Genomic DNA, 20,972 nt, shown 5'->3' with positions numbered 1-20,972 from the left:
AGGGTGTTAAAAAGGGAACATTTTATAGAAAAGAGTGAACTTTCCTTTTAGAGGTATTTTTCAGAAGTTAGGGCTTTAGACTGAATTTATCTATTTAAACTTTGTAAATGGATCATAAATGAACCGACATGAATTGTTTGAACAATATTATGATTTTTAGAGAGTGCCTTTGGGAAACTGGCAGTTTGGGGTATACTTAAAGAGTTTTTCAGAGCCTAAAAGTTATTAATTCCCTGTGCACCTATGGCTTCCTTTTGTTTCCTTGTTAATAGTATTTCATATTGAGACCTTTCAGTTAAAATGTGAAGACCTTACTAGGGCCTCTGGTTAAGGTTTGTGTAGAAATCACAATAGTTATTTCTTGAGTGTTGAATTTTAAAATTCAACTTTATTCTCGAACAGTGTGCATAAAATAAAATGCACGTATATTAAGTATACAGTTCAATAGGTTTCAATAATGTATGCAGTCTATTTAACCTCCACCTTAAGAGATTGAACATTCCATGTGGACTGAACCTTTAGAAAATGATGATACATACACATGGCCTGGTAGTGGATTTTGAAGTTGCATGTCTTTTTTATAGTTTAAATGTGACTGCTTATCAGTCTTTTACACTGACTTAAGAATTTATAGCAAAATTATCTGTAAATGGACTGTGCTTTGCATATTATACATTAATTTTAAAATATTTTATTTCCTTTTAGTCCAAATGCAGTGTTAAGATTAAGATTCAATCATTTTGCTACAGAATGTAGCTGGGATCACATGTATGTTTATGATGGAGATTCTATATATGCACCTTTAATAGCTGTACTTAGGTGAGTACTTATGTTTACTTGAACTTACAGCTTTAGGAAAGTAACTGCATATAATTTATTAATTTTAAAGATATACTGATCTGTAGTCCAAAATAAATTTTCAGAGATATTGACCATCACCTTAGGTGTATATATAATAATGTTGGTATTGATATAGTAGAGATAAATGAGTTTTATATCAGAAATATAGAATTCTGAATGAATATCCTTTGTTTTTTGCTGTATATAGTGTATTCTTTTAAAGTGATATGATGATGTTTTCAGAAGTATTTGAATAAATTAACACGAGTTCTAGCTGACAAATAAATAGATGGAGATACACACACACACACACACACACATATATATATATACACATATATATATATATATATATATATATATATATATATAGTTGGCTTTTTATTTTGGCACAAGATCAAGATGATAAAATTTACAATTTTTATAAAAAGGTTAAATTATCCTTTATGTAATGGTTTAATAAAGAAGGTTGTGTCCATCAGTTCTCAAATTTGGGAATTTTGGTTGCTTCAAAATATTTTATTAGTAGTAGTCAGGCTTAATTTTAAAACCACATAATTTTCAATATCATTTTTAAAATCTTTATGTTTGAATGTACAAATTATAAAATGTTTTGCAAATAGGACATATATTAGGTATAGGAAAAATTATGAACATGTAGTGTAGATTTTGTGTATAAGTTAATGAATGTGATTGTTGACCAGAGTTACTCATTATTCTTTACTTTTGTTATTTACAGAGTATCTTTTTTTTTTTTTTTTAATATATTTTATTGATTTTTTACAGAGAGGAAAGGAGAGGGACAGAGAGTTAGAAACATCAATGAGAGAGGAACATCGATCAGCTGCCTCCTGCACACTCCCCACTGGGGATGTGCCCGCAACCAAGGTACATGCCCTTGGCCGGAATCGAACCTGGGACCCCTGAGTCTGCAGGCCGACGCTCTATCCGCTGAGCCAAACCGGTCAGGGCTACATAGTATCTTTTTTTAAAAAAATATATTTTATTGATTTTTTTACAGAGAGGAAGGGAGAGGGATAGAGAGTTAGAAACATCAATGAGAGAGAAACATCAATCAGCTGCTTCCTGCACACCCCCCACTGGGGATGTGCTGGCAACCAAGGTACATGCCCTTGACCGGAATCGAACCTGGGACCCCTGAGTCTGCAGGCCGACGCTCTATCCGCTGAGCCAAACCGGTCAGGGCTACATAGTATCTTTTTTAAAAAAAATATATTTTATTGATTTTTTACAGAGAGGAAGGGAGAGGGATAGAGAGTTAGAAACATCAATGAGAGAGAAACATCAATCAGCTGCTTCCTGCACACCCCCCACTGGGGATGTGCTGGCAACCAAGGTACATGCCCTTGACCGGAATCGAACCTGGGACCTCTCAGTCTGCAGGCCGACGCTCTATCCACTGAGCCAAACCGGTTAGGGCTACATAGTATCTTTTATATGTTCAGTCATTGTTACAAATTTAAACATAGATAAAGGTTTATTCCCTATAAAAATTTTCATTTTCTTTTTTCTTTTGTTGCCAATATTCGGTTTACTAGTATCAGAATGTGAACTATAATTCTTTTTGGACAAACATGTAAAGACTTGTATTTCCAAATGACTGTTTCATAATGACTCCTTGGGAGCTTAGACACAGTTCTGTGATATTATTATTGCTCAAAATTCTTGTAGAACTTAATTTCTGAAATGTTTGAAAATTATATAAAGAGTAGCCATGACTAGCCCTTCATCTAAGGGTAGGAGATAGAAAATGGAGGAGAGCCTCCCGAACAATCACATTGTAAGATAATTCATTGAGACAATTAGATGAGGTCCTGGCTTCATCATTTATTTTTTAGCAATTTAGATGTCATTCTGCTGCCATGACTCTATTTTTATGACGCTATTGACTGACCGTCATTTAGATGTGCGCCTTTTCATTTGTTTTTCCAGTGGTTGTAATGATTTTGCATTAATTAACAGTGGTCTGTTAACACTCTTACCTACCCCTTCTTGACACTGAAGGAAACTTTTGTAAGATAATTAGCAGATGGGATTTAGTATATGACCTTGAAGATAGAACCAGTGACTTCTCATTAGCAAGTGTTCCTGTTAGGTGTCCGGAGGGAGATGAAAATATCCTGCTTATTGAAAAGCACTGTAGTGGGGCAGTTTAAACGTCATGTAATCCACCCTGGCTGGTGTGCCTGGGTTGGATCTTCATCCATTATACCAAGAGGTGTCTGGTTTGATTCCCGTCAGGGCACATATCTAGGTTTCAGGTTTCAGGTTCCATCCCTGGGTGGGGAGGGGGCACATGTGGGAAACAACTGATCGATGTTTCCTCTCACATCCATGTTTCTCTCCCCCTTCTTCTCTCTAAAATCAATTTAAAAAATTAAATGCCATGTAATCCTCACAAGGACTTTGTGGAAGAGTTACTGTTCTCCCCATTTTACAGTTGAGAGAATTGAGCCTCGGAGAAATTAAGTTTTACATGTAATAGATGGTAGGGTCAGGGTTAGGACTTGATAGTTTAGTGACTTAAAAGCTAAACTGTATGTTGCTAAGAATTCAGAATCTAATTGTCCATATTATTCCAGTTGCATAAGGTTTTCCTATGTGACAAATATTTGATAACCCACTCAGTTCCAGAGGCTGTCATAAGCCTGGAGGGTGTGAGAAATAAGATAAAGTGTATTGCAATGACTTAGACACCAACTACCTGGATTTAAGCTAAACTTCATCAGTTGAGTGCACAGCCCTTCATAAACCTTAGCTCAGATACCAGCTGCAAGTTCAGGAGTTCCTGAGGTCACTTATACTTCTGATCATCTGGCTACAAATTTAGGAGTGCCCACCCACTATAGGTTCAGTAATTCTCTGGAATGACTCACAGAACTCAGGAAAGCACTGTACATATCATTATAGTTTTATCATGAAGGATAAAAATCACAGCCAGCCAAGTGAGGTGACCAAAGGGAGAGTCTGGGAGGATCATAAACAAACCATCTGTGTCCTCAGGATGTGTCACCTTCCCAGCTCACTCGTGTATCTCCATTCAGGAAGCTCACCTCAGCTACAGGTGTCAGAGTTTTTATTGGGCTTTTGTTATATAGGCCTGATTGATTGAACCATTGGACAGAAGGCCCAGCTTTATCTCAAGCTCCCGCCCTCTCTCTAGAAGTCAGATTGATTTCTTGTGGCTCAAAGCTTGGACCCTTTAAATCACTGGTTGGTCTTTTTGGTGTAGCCAGCTTCCGTTAACACAAACTATCAGGGCCAATGGAGAATAACAGAGACACGCCTATCCCTTGGGAAACCCCAAGGATTTGGGGGATATATCACTACACTGTAGTTAGCCACTGGTAGCAACATGTAAATAGAGCACACAGCACATTAAATGTTATGATCAGATTTTGAAAAGAGCACACTATGATTTCAGAAGAAGTAAGTAATTCTTCATGGTGAATTTCATCATGAGTAGAATGATAGGCAAAGTATGAGGACCAGGTAGGATGTCATTTTGATAGAGAAAAACTTGCACAAAGGCATAGAGACACTAAAGTATATTACAGTTTGGGATAATAGATAGTAGTAAGTGTTTTGAGTAACTTGATTATAGGTAATGTGAAGGATAGGTAGGAGCCAGATTACCCACCCACAGTAGTCAGCAATATCTACTGAATGCTCATTATGTGACGGGCAGGGTGCAAGAGTGCTTCACATACGTTAACTCATTGAATCCTTACAATGACCTGATATTAGGTATTGTTAGTGCTATTTTAAACGAAGGATTGAGGCATAGAGAGATTCTGTGAGTGACCCAAAGTTGCCTCTCGGATAAGTGATGGAGTCAGAATACGAGGTCAGGTTTTGTAATCCCTTAATCACTGCAGTATTGCTTTCTTGTATATCACACTGAAGACATTGGACTTTGTAGGCAAGACTTTTTTGATTTTAGAGAATGGATTGGATTGAAGTCTTTGAAAAAATATTTTTATTATTTCAGAGAGGAAGGGAGAGCGGGAGAGAGATAAAAACATCAATGTTGAGAGACAATCATTGATTGGCTGCCACCTGCATGCCCCACAACTTGAGCCCACAACCCGGGCATGTGCCCTGACCGGAAATTGAACCATGACTTACTGGTTCATAGTTGAACGCTCAACCACTGAGCCATGCCAGCTGGGCAGCTTTCTTTTTTTTTAAATTGTGTGCTGGACAATGATGTGCTGGGCTTCATGTTTGTAAAATCATATGTAGCAGTAATTTGAGACCTGAAAGATACTATAGTCCTACAGAGGGTGCCTGAGGATGCTAGCAATCCACAGTCAACTGAATCCAAATTCAGGTATTGAGGGGATTCACATCCAAGCTGCAGGGTGGTCCCCTGGAGGCCCTGTCTTTTATTGGTTCACTTTTATTTCTATTCTTTGGGGGTCTCTGGTCAAAGAGAGGGCCCTGGCTTCCACTTTTTGTTTTCCTAGCTCTGTGTCTCAACCTAGTTCAGTGATGGCGAACCTATGACACGCGTGTCAGAGGTGACACGCGAACTCATTTTTTTGGTTGATTTTTCTTTGTTAAATGGCATTTAAATATATAAAATGAATATCAAAAATATAAGTCTTTGTTTTACTATGGCGCAAATATAAAGAAATTTCTGTATGTGACACGGCACCAGAGTTAAGTTAGGGTTTTTCAAAATGCTGACACGCCCAGCTCAAAAGGTTCGCCATCACTTACCTAGTTCCTTAGCTCTTCAGTCCTTACTTCCAACTTTGAAATCAGCAATGCCTATGAGGAGAAATGGCCCCTTGCCTGGGATCACCCTCTTCTTAGTTCTCCAGTGCATTCAGGCAGATTTGTTTGTTTTTATATAATTTGTCATTTTTCTAGCTGACGTCAGTGGCAGGGCTGGTTGGTCCACATTGCTTGTGCTATGCAAGAGGTGGAAGCCCTCATTTATTTTATGTTTTTAAAACACTTACAAACAAACAACGAAGCAAATAAATCTCTTCTTTTTATCTGTTTCAGAGAGATTAACTATTTTTATTATAAAGGCTTGGGAGTGTTATTGTTAGCAGTGTACTCATTTTGATATCTCACTGTGACAATGAAAAATATATATGTGCAACTAAGATTGGTGTTATAGCATTTGAATTCTATGGACAGTCTCCCTTTAAAATTTTTTGTTCCTTCTCAAACATAAGCTAGTAGATGTAATAATTATTATTAAAGCATCAGGAGTGGATTACTCTGTTTGCTTTTGAGACTGCATTTGCCAAATAAATCATTTGACCATAATATTTGCTGCAGTCTTTTCGCAGCAAGGGTTCAGGAATCTGGAGACGGGGCTGTGGCATAAATGAAGAGACTATATAAGAAATATAAATTTGGAAGGCAGCTATGCTCACCACTATAGCACCAATGCCTTCGTATAAGAAATATAAATTTGGAAGGCATTGGGAGAGCCAGACGGATACCTACTCTCTAGTGGAGTGGTTCGCTGACTTTTCCGTCCCCTTTGCTTTTATTTACTAGAATATACATATGCCCTTTAGCAAAGCAAACACACATATCAAAGGTAAGGTTTGGTAAACGATAAAGGATGATCAGGTTAGGGGAACTTCCTTCAGCTGTTCAGCCAGCAGCAGGTAATAAATAATATAGGCAGATTTTCAGCCCTGCTGAATATCGAAGTTCATTAGCCTTCTGAGGGACTTCTCACATTTATTATGCTAGCTATTGTTGGTCTTTGCCTCCAGCAATATTTTATTCTGTTCTGCCAAATTTGAGGTAATCAGTTCCTGGTGATGACCAAATGCTAGCTTAAAAGTCACGTAAAGGAGCTGACTCCTTGGAGTGGTGTAATTTGTTGTTAGCAGCTTCTTTTCTCTCAGATTGCATGTTTCTACAGACTTAAAGAGAGTAGTGTGGTATAAGTAAATGAAGATCTGGAATTTTCTCCAGGAACAAATTGGCTTAAAAAAGAAGTACCAGTTATTAACTTTATTTCTTACTTTTGCACATGTATATCCCCCACAAATTTGTTTTCTTTTGTGTGCATATGGCCTTGAGTAACAGTATATTTGCAATAGTTCTGTATTAATATAATTGGTATGAGCATGCAAAATTTTAAAGAAATATAAAAAGTATATATTCTTACTGGTAGATGACCTAAAATAATACCTGGAGTAGTATATTGGAAGTGGACAACTTTAATGAGGATGTCATTGCAGTCCCTTAGCTCGTGTGTGGTGTTCCTTCTAGCTTCACCAGAATTTTTTTTTTTAGGATTTTTATAAAACTTTATTTGAATTAAGTGACACACATGGAAGCAAGATCTCAACAGATGGAAATAAATGCTACCAAGAGTATGACAGTTGTCAATTTTTTTTGTGCACTTGAATTTAAGAAGGGGGTGTAAGGAAGATTACAGAAAGTGGGAAAAATCAAGGCAGGGATCATTATCAAAAAAGTGGTTGCCAACCTTTCAGACCTCATGGACCACCAGTGGTCTGTGGACCACCAGTTGGCGACCGCTGATGTAAAAACGACACAAGGCGTAACATTAAAAAAAGACTATGGGTAAGGGGGAAATGGGCAGTTATTGTTTAAGGAGTACAGAGTTTATGTTTGGGATGATGAAGAAGTTCTGGAGATGGATAGTGGAGATGACTGCACAACCTTTTCACCAGAATTTTTAACCAGGGGGAAAAGTAAAGCCACCGGTCACTTGAATACCAAGGTCGCTTTAAGTGGAGATTTCATATGACGTGAACTAAAAGACCCTCGTAGAGTGTTCGGACAGGGTGGGTAGCAGGACAAAGGGAGAGATGGGGCGTCACAGCCCAAACAGTGAGAAGAAAAGCCGAGTGTGGTGGCCTCGCAGTGGGTGTGAGCGTGCCGGCTGCTGTACAGGTGACGGGCTGAGGACCCGTTTGAGCTCTGCCCTCCTAGTTCGCCCATTCTCATGGAGATTCTGAGTGATCCTGACAGAGACACTGTTGAGTATGTTTTATGTGATCGACTGTCAGATGTATACTAATGCACACAGTGTTTAATTTCCTCTCCCGCAGTGGTTTGATAGTCCCCGAGATCCGGGGAAATGAAAGTGTGCCTGAAGTCGTTACAACGTCCGGCTACGCACTGTTACATTTTTTTAGTGATGCTGCATATAATCTCACTGGTTTCAACATTTTTTATTCGTAAGTAATTTTTCTGACATTTCATATTGTAAGGATTTATAATTCGACTTCTAAGAGTTTACTGTTTGTTTTTGTAGATATATATGAGGAGCGGGCTAGTGTGTGACATTTCAACATCATAAGTGACATCAAATATTAATAACATGCCTCAGAATCCTGTCTGAGCTCACATTAGGATTAATCCTAAGTTTCGGGACATTGGTAGCACGTTAAGTTGGGTTGAAAATTAATTATGAAATTTAAAATTATTGGTAAATGATTAAGGGAACAAATATTAACTAGGGTAACGTTTCTCGTAGCAGGAACTCCTCTGCCCTCCTGTGCTCAGGTGTGGGGACTGTGTTCGCAGTCCTCTGTATCCAGACCAGACTGGACGCTCTGTGCACGCTATATTCTTTATTTCTCACCCCAACAATTCTGACCTGTGTGCATTCCCCCGTTTTGCGCAGGGAGGCATTGAGGCTTTCATAGATAAGGTACTGCCTACATCACTGTCTCCTCTAAAATAAAGTATTTATTGAGCACCTACTGTGTGTCTGACACTATATCCATTTAAAAAAAATCTTGGCGTCCAAGGGTGAAGGGAAGTAGCCGGAGACACTTTTTGATGCCATTACTAGAACAGCACAGAGGAACTCCATACATTTTCTCCCCTTTTCTTTACAAGTGTAGAGAATGATATTTCTTTATAAGTGTAGAGAATTTTTCACCGGGAATAAAACATTCTAAATATCTTGAATCAGCAATTTATTATAGAGTTGATTTGTCTCAAGTATGTATACAAGGGAGAATAAATATTCAATAGACTCTATTAATCAGTTAAGAGCCTTAAAATAATATTTGACAAACATCTCATCCTATATAGTAAAAGGGTAATATGCAGATTGACCCTAACAGCGGAATGACCAGAACGACCACTCAACCACTCACTATGAGGCACACTGACCACCTCTTGGTCCCTTTCCCTGGCTGGCAGGCTCCTGTCGCCCGATGGTGAACGGGGAACTGGGGGTGGGTGGCAGGGCACACGGGTAGCACCAGGCCAAGGCCCCCACCCTGCCGGTCGCCTCCCCCACACACAGGGTGACCTGCGATGGGGTGGGGCTGGCGAGTGAGCAGGAATGGCCGACCTCTTGATCCCTTCCCCCAGCCATTAGACTCTGATTGCCCGATGGCAAATGGGGAACTGGGGTGTGTGGCGGCAGGGGGCAGGGCCAGCTGCGGGCAGCCAGGGAAGATGGCCTTGATTGCAGGCCAGGCCTAGGGACTGTACCTGAGCATGAATTTTGTGTGCCGGGCCTCTCGTTTCTGTATAACAGTGTATAGATGATAGCATGCTATTTAAATATTATACAACCAAATTATATCTTGGTTTCTCATGTAACTTCAAGTATTCATGAATTTAATTTCTTTCTGTAAAATATATATTCAAAACATATGCATTCTTAAGCCTTTATAGAGCATTGTATGTTTACATATATCTGCAGACGTTGCTTGTGTAGCCCTCGGAAGTTTGACGTGTCTGTGACCACATAAACTCATTGGATGAACTAAGGCCAGTTGAAAATAAATGTAAATGAATTGCATTAGGGGTAAAAGGGTACAGAATAAAAAGTTGACATCACATTGTGAAATTGTGTTAAATATATAAGAAGACATACAATTACAAAGCCTACAAAATATCAACCAGACTTCTTTTTCAGTTTTCTTGAATTTGAACATACATGAATTATGTTTTACAGAATCAACTCTTGTCCTAACAATTGCTCTGGCCATGGGAAGTGTACAACGAGTGTCTCGGTTCCAAGTCAAGTATACTGTGAATGTGATAAATACTGGAAGGGCGAGGCCTGTGATATTCCCTACTGTAAAGCCAATTGCGGCAGTCCTGACCACGGGTACTGTGACCTCACAGGGGAAAAATTGTGTGTCTGCAATGATAGTTGGCAAGGTAAGCATGCATGGTGTCATGGATTTGGAAATGGATTCATATGTCTAAGAGATTAACGCGAATCTACACTCGTCTGTTTTGCTGTAGTTTGCAACACCCCAATTTCATTTCTTTGTTTTGTTTTTTGAATGTTCAATTAATAATCAACTCAATAGTTTGTTTCTTCAAAATACTATTGGTATAGATTTTGTCTATATGCTGTTTTGAGAATCAAGGGAAGTTATATATGAAGCTCTTTTTAAATTGTAGGTGTATGATCATTAGGATATTCTGTGATTTTTTTTGTTGCCTAAATTTAACACGTGCTGCATTCAAGTTTGATTTGTGATGTCTAGCAGGTTATTGCAAAAAAATAGATGCCTATGTTAAACTTATGTTTTAGGAAATACTGCCCTCCTGTGGTTATTTTAAAAACTCAGCATATTTAAAAAGTTGATAAGAGTAAAAGGAGACATGCTAGTATGTAATACTTTAAACAATAAAGAATTTAAATAAAATAAAAAACAAAACAAAAATAAAGAGTATTTCAGTTGCTTATTGCAAAAGATTCCCGAGGAAGCATTTCTAAATAGTTTTTATAAATATCTATCATTAAAAATTACTTTTGGACTACGTTGAAGAGTTTTAGTCCACCTAAGTATTTGAGTGTAAAATAATAAATTTTGTCATTATGGAATTAAATGAAGAGATAGGCCTGTTATTCCTATACCCGCCCATCTGTACCTTACTATGTGCTAATTATATTTACATATTGAGAGATTGCTTTGTGCAAACATATTAATCCTGTTTATAAGGGAACTTTGATTCAGGAAATACATATTAGGAAGTGACATGTTCACCTGTTATAATTTGGTTGTAGTAATAAGCAGTAGTTGCTATCAGACCTGTCTAAGGAAAAACCAAAGGGAATGTGGTTCTCATAGTCGTATTCATCATTCTTGAGATACATTTTAAAAACGTGCTACTGAGTATGCTGAGTACTTCAAGGAATTATTAGGCTCTGTGTAAATGATGCCCATCTTCAACCCATGTTATCTCATAAAAAAATCAGCTACTCCAACCACACAAAATACCAGTGATTACTTACTGAATTGAATTTGATTGCCTAGTATGATTATGACAGATACAAATTTCTTAGTGTTCTTTAATTATAGGGCCGTGTCTCTTATTAAGTGGCTATTTTAATAATTTGTGACCTTCCTTCTCCTAAAAAGTGCCTGGAGGTTATCTTTTTCTTTTCATTTCAGTCTTGAAACTAAAATAATCTTCTTTTCTAAGGAGAGAATGGTGTATCAAGAATATATTTGAATTAAGACTTGAGACGTACAGGTATAGTTTATACATGTGGTGCTTTTCAAACTGCCGTTCATTCTTCATTTTATTTCACCAGCCTCGGAAACACAGGGGACACTTATTTCATACTGTTCTCTGTGGACATATCTGGCCTTTTCTGTTCTTTACTTTTATTAACCCTTTGAAACGCTGTATTTTTTTTTTTTTTTGGTTTGTCATATAGATCTGGTTCAGACTATTATCTTTTGCTTTTCTGGCTTTGGTTTATTGGCCTTTCGCATTTTATTATTCTCCTCAGTAATGCCTCAAATAATAAACATTCCTGATTCTTGTATGTCTATAAGCAAATGGAAATGGGGCTGTAAAAGCAGTGATAATAGGAATAGTGTTATAGAGAGACATATATTGTTTATAATTGTGAAATATGATAGATATCAAACACAGTCTGTACTGGTACTGATTCTTACCAATGACAGCCTTGGTCTCTGAGCTGAGCTGGGTATTTGAGGGGGGGTGCTTGATGAAAGGGAGATTGTGCTTCTTTCGGGACAGGCCATGTGCAGACCGGTCCTTTGAGCTTCAAACCTAATCCCTGAGTCTGTGTTTAAGGAAGTTGGGATTATGACAAAAGTTATTAGTGGGAAAATGAGGTTTTTAATTCAGAGATGTAGAATGTGGAGGAATCACGAAGGGAAAAAAAGAGATTTGTTTCCAGGACATCTGGGGAGTGATGACAGAACTAGAGATCTTTGAAAATGAGAGCTAAGGAGGCACGTTTCTGAGATTCAGAGTCCGGCAGTTTTTTGTAATGTGTTATTTGAAACCGGATTCTTTGGGTTAAAAAACAACAGATTGTTGCTGCTGCTATTATATTTTAACTAGAGGCCCGGTGCACGACATTCGTGCACTGGTGGTTTGGGAGGGGTGGATCCCTTCAGCCTGGCCTGTGCCGTTAGCAGTATGGGAGCCCTTGGGGAATGTCCAACTGAAAGCTCAGGCCTGCTCCCCACCACTGCCACTGTGCTCGCCAGCCGTGAGCCGGCTTGCGGCTGAGTGGTGCTCCCCCTGTGGGAGCGCACTGACCACCAGGGGGCAGCTCCTATGTTGAGCATCTGCCCCCTGGTGGTCAGTGCACGTCATGGCGACTGGTCGTTCCGATGTTCGGTCAATTTGCATATTACCCTTTTATTGTATAGGATCTTTTATGTTGGTTAACTTTAGTTGTTCTGTTTGGTTCTATGCTAATGTACAAAACAAAGTGTTGTGTCCTGTAAATTGAGATTTTTTTATGAGAACACAGGGGAAAGCCTAGCTTGCTGTCAAGTCTTGAATTCCCTTCCTAATATTTCTGTATGCTTGTCCCGCTGGTCCTCACATCTCGTTTTCTCAGGTTGGTTTGAACCTGAGAACCCCCTCCTAAGACTGCTGCTCAGCCAACACTCTTACTTCCCCCCTGAACTTTCTCATCTAACTCTTTCTTCCTTAACTATTTGCTGTCACTTTTTAATATCATTTGAAGCATTTTCCCAGATCACACAGAAGTATATATTAAGGATAGAAGCACCATTAGAGTCAATTGTCCCCCTTTTCCTGTAGAAAGCACTTACAAAACCCTAAAACAAAAGTACCAGAGAAAATAGAAAATGCTAAATGTGGCAGTTTGAAAAGCATACAAGTTCATTGTCTGATGTTTACTTTTGTCATGTGTAGATGTGTCAATGATATATACATATTAAAGAAATTACTTAAAGGATGGGGACCTGTGTGGACTTATCAGCTTTTGTGACATTTTTCACATAATAAAGTTTGTAAACATCTTATTAAGTCAAAGGAGGGAAAAAGGCAACTTTGAGAAGCCTTTATGTTTATACTAGTGACCCGTCGCGCGAAATCGCGCAAGACCCGGGACCCCCCCCCCCCCCCCCCCCACACACACACCATGGGACCACCTTGAGTCCCGAAGTCTCACCCCACGTGGCTGGTGCACTGCGGGACGGCCCCGAGTCCTGGAGTGCTGCCCCTATGCCCCATCTCTGGGCCATGTGCAGAAGCCACTGGCCCTCACCCCCGTGGCGCGCACTTGGGGCTGCGGAAACCCTGGCAGAAGTTGTGCAAAGTGGCCGCTGGCCCTGCCTCCGCTGTGTCTGCCGCCATCTTGTGATGGCATTATGGCGTGAGGGTCAATTTGCATATCATCTCTTTATTATATAGGATGTACAGAATACAGTAGAACATTGACTTTCAAAGCAGACTCCATACCTAGTCAATTCCACATCACAGTGGCTGCAGGTTTCTCTCTTTTGCATACCTTAAAAAGATCTGAATCACTGAAGTTTTGACTATAAGCAGCAGAAACAGCTCTTTCTCATTTGAGCAGAAACGTAGTTTTCTGGAAAGTATAGCAGTGATTAGCTCCCAGCATTCAAACTTCCATTCTTTCTAATAATTGCCCTCACCCAGTGTGTTTGGCTCAGCACATGGCCTCCCAGCTACAAACCACATTTCCCAGCCTTCCTTGCAGCTAGTGTGGCTGTTGTACACAGTTTAGGTGAGTAGGATGTGCGTGGAAGTGCTGTGTGGGAATTTCAGACCTTGGAGACCTTCCCCGCTGGCTGGTAAATGCCAGTAACTAACCAGGAGACCTTGCTCACTCGCCTCTAGAATGTTTTATGAGAGAGAAATTAACTTATAGCTTATATAAGCAACTTATTTTAAAAAATATATATTTTTATTGATTTCAGGGAGGGCAGGAGAGGGAGAGAGATAGAAACATCAATGATGGGAATCATTGATAAGCTGCCTCCTGCATGCCCCCTACTGGGGATCAAGCCTGTAACCCAGGCATATGCCCTGACTGGGAATCAAACAGTGACATCCTGGTTCATAGGTTGTTGCTCAGCCACTGAGCCATGCCAGCCGGGCCAAGCAACTTATTTTTGATTCTCTGAACCTGCACCCCCACTCATACGCAGGACATTGAGTGGCTCACCAGGAGGATGGAAGGCTAGAGAAACCGTGGTTGGAGCAGGGCAGGCATGGAGAGAAGCAGTTCTAAGGTGTCCCCACATCTTTGTGTCACGTGGGAAGATTTGAAATCCTGCCGGCTCGCATCTGCTGGGCTAAACCTAGGTTGTCTTACCTGTGCCATGGCTGCCTCGAGAAACAGAAATAGAGAATTTAACTTTCCTGATTTGTGTAGTGCGAAGGGATCCTGTATCTGAAACAAAATTCACATAATGAGAGATTTTGCCAGACAAATGATTGGAATCTTCTGAACAAGTACATTTACATAAAATATTTAAAGTGTAGATCATCATCATAATTGACAAGGAATGGGCTCAGTGGTTCTCTCTCATCTACTTGGAAAAACTTAGCAACGTGAAATCTATGGTAAGATTGGACAGGTTGAAAAGACACAAACCAGCAGTCTTCCGGGGATGATTTTTTTCTTAATCCATTACAACAAAACTTTCCCCCTCATTCTGTAAAGGTGCAAAACAGGTTCCCATCTTCTCTGTACAAGATAGTCACGTAACCATTTGAAGATGCTCCCCATTCCTTTCCTATTCCAGATATTCTGCTCAGAGTTCAGTCCTTTTTACTGTCTGTAGAATATTCTTTATGTTTCCACTACTCCTTTTCAACCTAGCCAGCTCCGACACAGTTCTCGTATAAGGATTGGTGTTTTCAGCCTTTAAATTATGTCACGTTATTTGATAGTTTTGTGTGGTGCCTCTGATTCTTCATTTAAAGTCACGCTTTATTTGGACTTATTTCAGCTTCCTGCATGTTCTCCCTCCCTTACTATTTCAATGCCACTCTCATTTCTGAACTTCCTCCTGGAATAGCCTCACCCCATTAACATTCTAAGACCAGGGTAGGCCCCCCTGGTATATGCTTTCATGGGCCCCTAATTTATAGCACCTGTCACATTGAGGGTCGTGCGATCCTTTGATTATCTTTCCTACTTGCACGTGAACTCCATGAGTTAAGAATGATTATGTTTTGATCACCTTTGTGTCCTCAGCACTTTCTGTAGTCCCTGACATATAGTCAATTTTTTCCTTTTTTGAATGAATGAATGAATTAAAGATGTGTTAGATTGCTAGTGCCATTCAAGGTAGATGTTTTAAAAGACTAATATCCAGTACGTTCTGTCATTTGCTTGACATAGAAAACATAATTTTAAATATTGAGAGAAATGATAGAATTTGAGCATCTGGTTCTTGGGTCCTTTGTCTTGTATTTGTTGCAATCCTTTGGTTTTAAATTTTAACACTTGCCATTGGGTGGCAGTATTGGCCACTAGAACACACTTCAGCTCCCTGGCATTATTCAGGTTGTAAAAACGTGGTAATTTTGTTTGTTTCAGAAAAATAGAAACTCAAACGCATAAATATTTTAATCCTAAAGAAATCTTTCTGGGTTAGTCATATAACATGTTAGGACATAGTTAGTTACTTTAGGATAATATATAAGAACTCTGGGTCCCAACACAGTTCACACCTAGGTTCCTTTCTTTTAGAAGTTTACTTAATTCCTGAATACTTACAGCCACTTGTTTTGTTGCTTCTGACTTAGATAAGCAGGATAAGTAAATCCTGCTCTCAATCCTAGCTAACTCTGTGTTTGTCATTTTCAACTAATCAGAAGGAAAGTCTGCTGAGCTTTGTTTTAAGCCTTCCACAATTGAAAAATAATTAGTTGGAAACCACTGAACTTTGCTGATAGAAGGGTAGTTTCTTTTCATCCTGTAATAATACCAGAGGCCCGGTGCATGAAATTTGTGCACTGGGGGGGGGGGTGCCCCTCAGCTTGGCTTGCACCCTCTGCAGTCTGGGAGCCCTCAGGGAGCGGAACTAAGCTGTCAGTCGGACATCCTTAGCACATCCTTAGCGTTGCTGCAGAAGTGGGAGAGGCTCCCGCCACCATCGCTGCATTCGCCAGCCTGTAAGCCCAGCTTCTGGCTGAGCAGTGCTCCCCCTGTGGGATCGCACTGACCACCAGGGGCAGCTCCTGCATTGAGCATCTGCCCCCTGGTGGTCAGTGCATGTCATAGCAACTGGTTGTTCTGCCAGTCGATTTGCATGTTGGCCTTTTATTATTTAGGATAATTGATCTAAACTGTAAGAACCAAGTATTCTTGGGACATACCAAATCTAATGTTTACCACTCACACAGTTCATTGTTCTTTAAAATTAAAATATTTTCAAAGTAGATGTAGACATTTAACAAATACACATTAAAATGGATTCCTGGCCTTTAGAGATTGGGTTTATGGCCTAAAGAATGTTTAGAATGGAGCTTGAAACAAAATAAAATTTCTCTAATGATGTTAGAAGATAGGACTCTTGCATTGTTGTTATCCTATTTTTTGCCTGTTATTGGAGCACTTCAGATTCATTACAAATATTAAATCATAAGACTATTTCTGGAATGTTACAGGTAAGTTACATATACTTCTCTTAAAATCTCCTTTCTCAGCATATTTCTCCCTTCTGTTAGTGATCCAATTTCTGTTTAGGAAATTGCCTTTCACTCGTTGAGAGTAATCTTGATGGTATGAGATTTCTAGATACCTGCCTATTTTAATCTCAGTTTTTCAGCTTCTTTTTAGAATTCTCTGAATTTCTCCATATTTTTTCAATAAAGTCCCATTTTTCCTAGCCAAAATTAGTTTCTGTGGCTTAAAACCAAAGAAATCTAACTGATATCCTAAACCTAGGGATACAGTTAGAGAGTGTGTATATATATATATATACATATATATATATATATTTCTGTTGTTAGAGTTATTTAAAGTAACAGAAGTATATCTAAGGTGTAGAGTTATTTACATAAACACAGCCTAACAACCTGCATTTGATATTAGTTCAAAGGTAGCAGTATTTATGTACATTTTTAATTGAGAACTGCAAAAAGAAGATAAATAAAATTTGGTCTTTTACATATGTGCCTTGATAGAAAAGAAATATATATTTTCTCATGATGGCATAAATTAAATATGAATTTGAAGGTATGAGCCAAAACTGTCAAAAAGAAGTCTCAAATTCTGGAGTAAGATTTTTCTCCCTGAACATCCCTTTTTTGACTGGATCACGTTTTGGCTTCTTTACCTACTTTAAATGATAGAAGGAGACTCCACTCAGACTCCTTCTTGCTTTCAGAGATCAAAGCCTGCTATTAAAATATTAATCAGTAAATATTTATCTCATTGTTGGAGGAGATAAAATTTTACTGCTATGTTTTCCATTCTGCATCTTTGTACTTAGCAGTTATAGTTTTTCTAGTAACATTAGACATCAGTATATTCATCTGTTCATAAATGTGGGGCACCTTAGGGGAATTACTGTTTCACTCACTTTAAGTCATTGCATTTTTTATCCTTCTTTATGGAAACAAAGTTATTTTGTGTAAAATAAATACGATTTTTGTACTGATTTCCATTTCCATTATAAAATCAATGATAGATTCCTTTAGAGAAACTTTTTCTACTGTAAAACAGTTACAGCTTGTAGTTATAATGTGGGGAAGGAAGGAAGAATGTAATTCAGTAGTTCTGGGATTGCTTTGGAAAACCTTTCAAACTTTGTAGTACTTTCTTTATTCTAGGTTTTGTCTTTGGCAATTATTTGCCAATTGGATTTGTGATTATAGGATTGATTTTTTTTTTTTTTGCTTGAAATTTTACTTTTTTGGGGGACAGGTATATTTATAATATCTGATAAGACTAGTCTTTATTAACCTATTTTGCCTGTAGACTTAACTATACTTAGTATAATTGTGTATAAAATGAGAGGTTTTACTTAATAATAACAATTAAGTTAAGTTACTATTATGAAGCTTTTGTTATAGTATTAGGTATTAAGTACAATCTCATTTTATCATCACAGAATCCTCTGTTCTTCTAGGAGTGATCTCCACGATTAAACTGAAGCTTGGAGGAGTGAACTCATCCTGCGTTTTACAGCTAATAAGTGGGAAATCTAGGCTTGCTACCTGCTCACGCTCCTAACCTTTTATAACTCTAAGGTTCTATTCATTCATTCATTCATTCATTCATTCAATCGTATACACTGAGGCCAGTCATGTAGGGGTTGAAGGCTATATTAAGGATTTTTTATTTTAAGTCTGATGGAAAATTATGGAAAGATTTCGAATAGGGAAATGATAGGAGTGCATTAATAATTCTAGTTGTTCTGGTTGCCTTGTGGAACAAGAATGGAAATAAAGAGACCCGTGTGGAGACTATTGTAATGGTCCAGGTCAGAGTGGCTGGTGGCTTGGAATAGGGTTAGTTGTAAAGGAAGAGATCAGTGGCTGGAGTCTGATAGAGGTGATAGAATGTAAAAATACTTAGAATTGTAAGGTAGGGATACTCAGACAGTCAGAATGGGTGCTGACCTTGGGCCTGGAGCAGGGCCCTGGAGGAGCCGTGCTGGCCATTAGTTGTCCATTGTGAGGAGGTCTGTGGTCGGTGTCACCTCCGGAGGGGTCAGGGCAGCTGGGAAGGGAAGGCAGCACCCACTTCATTGAAGCATTTCCACGTTTGAACAGTCACAAAGGCTGTGCCCCTGCATACCTCATGGTGTCAGTCCAGGATTTATTGCTGGATTGGGTTTGCGGTGTGGGAGGAAGAGAGAACTCAAGGTCTTTGCCCTGAGCAACTGGGCGAATGAGTGCCATTTACGAGACGATAGACATGGTGAAGGAGCAGATTTGGGAGAGAAACGTCAAGGTTTTAGTTTTGGATGAGTTAATTTTGAGATGATCGTTAGACACCCAAGTGGAAATGTCATGAAGGTAGTTTGACTTCACGTCTGGAATTTAAGAGAGATTGTGGGGCTGGAGATACACAGTTCAGTGTGATCCATGCATAATTCTACATTCTTTCCCCACAAGATCTGTCTCTGCAGCCTGTCACTAATGCCTGAAGTTACAGCATTAGAAATTCATTTATGCTGTTTGGATTATTAAACTACACATAACCCGTGGAAAAGGTGGCATATTAAATCTTTATGAAAACCCACTGTGATGTGAATCATTTTATGACATCCTTTTCGAGGCAGCCGAGGTCTGCCTACCGTGGGGAGATTCCCATGCTGGTGGATGGAAGTGGTGCAGGGCCATGCAGAGAGGTTGCCTCAGAAGGCTTCCCATGACATGTTTATAAAAACGGAGCCCTGGGTCTGGCCTGTGTTGCTCAGTGGTTGAGCGTCTACCTATAAACCTGGATGTCACAGTTGGATTCCCCGTCGGTCTGGGCATATTGCCCAGCTTGCAGGCTGGATCTCCAGTGGGGGGCATGCAGGAGGCAGCCAATCAATGATTCTCTGTCATCATTGATGTTTTTATCTCTTTCTCCTTCTCGCTTCCTCTCTGAATAAATGAAAAAATATGTTTTTAAAAAAAGGGAGTCTCAGATGGCTTTAAATGTAGATTTCAATGTTCGATTTTTAATGCATGGCGAAAGCTTTGTGTTTATAAAGCGTTCTTTATATTCATTTGTGTTTTAAATTAATATTCAGTTTGTAAATTTACATTTCAAATCATTTGTCATAGAATGCAGAAAGCTACAAATTAAGACATTCAATCTTCCTTTAAACTTTTAAGTTCTATTCATAAAACTTCCATTCTATTTATAAGCTTATGAGAGTAAAAGACAATCTGTAGAGTTTGGCTGTAGACTGTTTCTTTTAATGATCTCTAGAAGTTACATAAAATGTGGTAGCAAAAAAGATATAAGAAGAATATTGACTGCTATTTTCTTTTGTGTAGAAAAATGAGAGTCATTTTAGATTACAGAGTAAGATTTAAAAAAATCTTTGTAATTCTGTTTCCTGTATTAAATAATATTTAGTTTAAATAAATTAAATTAGTTATTAGGTATCAGTTTCCAATAACTTATACAACTTACCATTTGGCGGTCACAGTTCTGAAATTGGTTTCATTGGGCCAAAGTCAGGGTGCTGTCAGGGCCACACCCCCCTGGAGGCTTGGAAAGAACCTGACCCTGGACTCTGCCAGCTGCTAGAGCTGCAGTCCCCACCTCTCTCCCGGCCTCCTTTCCTTTCCTCCCTCTTCAAAACATGCCGCCCAGGGTCCTGCATCAGCGGCCAAAGCTTTTTCTTCTGTGGTCACATCGCCTTCTCTTTGTGGACACCTGTGTTTACTTAGATAATCCAGCAGAAACTGCCCAGCTCAAGATCCTTAATTTATCACATCTGCAAAGCCCCTTTGCCAGATAAGGTGACATCCCCAGGTTCCAGAGATTAGGACCCGGCTATCTTTGGGGGCCAGTACTCAGCTTTCCACAGCCTTGCTCTGAAATATTTTGCTGTAGTGAAGATTTCATAAAGATATTACTGATTTCAATATATCCCCAACTCTCTTAAGAATTTTAAATGGCGGTAATCCCTATCAAATGCTGTCAAGAAATACCCTGGTATTATTTGACTGCATCTGACTCTGTGCTTTCAGATGTTAACAGTTTTTAACATTCTATTTACAAAGAATTTCAAATTTATAGAAAAAATTTAAGAATAACAATAGCAAAGAATATTAAAATGTCCTTTAACCAGTTCACCTGTTATTAATATTTTACCCTATTTGCTTACTATTCCTGACTTACATGATTTAAAATAAATCCATATTTCCTTCTTAAGAAAATAAAATAC

General features: G+C 38.9%; 1 protein-coding gene across 7 annotated transcripts in view; it reads left to right on the top strand.

The window, feature by feature from the left end:
- ATRNL1 (attractin like 1) overlaps positions 1 to 20,972 on the top strand; it is a 453,022-nt gene that overhangs the window by 19,365 nt on the left and 412,685 nt on the right. For 6 of the 7 annotated variants that reach the window (XR_004972105.1, XR_004972106.1, XR_004972107.1 and 3 more), the window contains exons 3-5: positions 706 to 819; positions 7,923 to 8,051; positions 9,794 to 10,002. Coding sequence is in view for 4 of the 7 variants with exons in the window: in XM_036335869.1 (XP_036191762.1) it covers positions 706 to 819; positions 7,923 to 8,051; positions 9,794 to 10,002 (452 nt within the window). In the remaining 3 variants the exon portion in view is untranslated. The remainder of the gene's footprint in view (positions 1 to 705; positions 820 to 7,922; positions 8,052 to 9,793; positions 10,003 to 20,972) is intronic. The other variant, XM_036335871.1, reaches the window with a different exon arrangement.

Source organism: Myotis myotis, unplaced genomic scaffold (genome assembly GCF_014108235.1).
Source record: "Myotis myotis isolate mMyoMyo1 unplaced genomic scaffold, mMyoMyo1.p scaffold_m19_p_15, whole genome shotgun sequence".
NCBI lineage: Eukaryota > Metazoa > Chordata > Mammalia > Chiroptera > Vespertilionidae > Myotis > Myotis myotis.
Note: the sequence above shows the minus strand (reverse complement) of the source record. Positions and strands in the feature narration are given on the sequence as shown.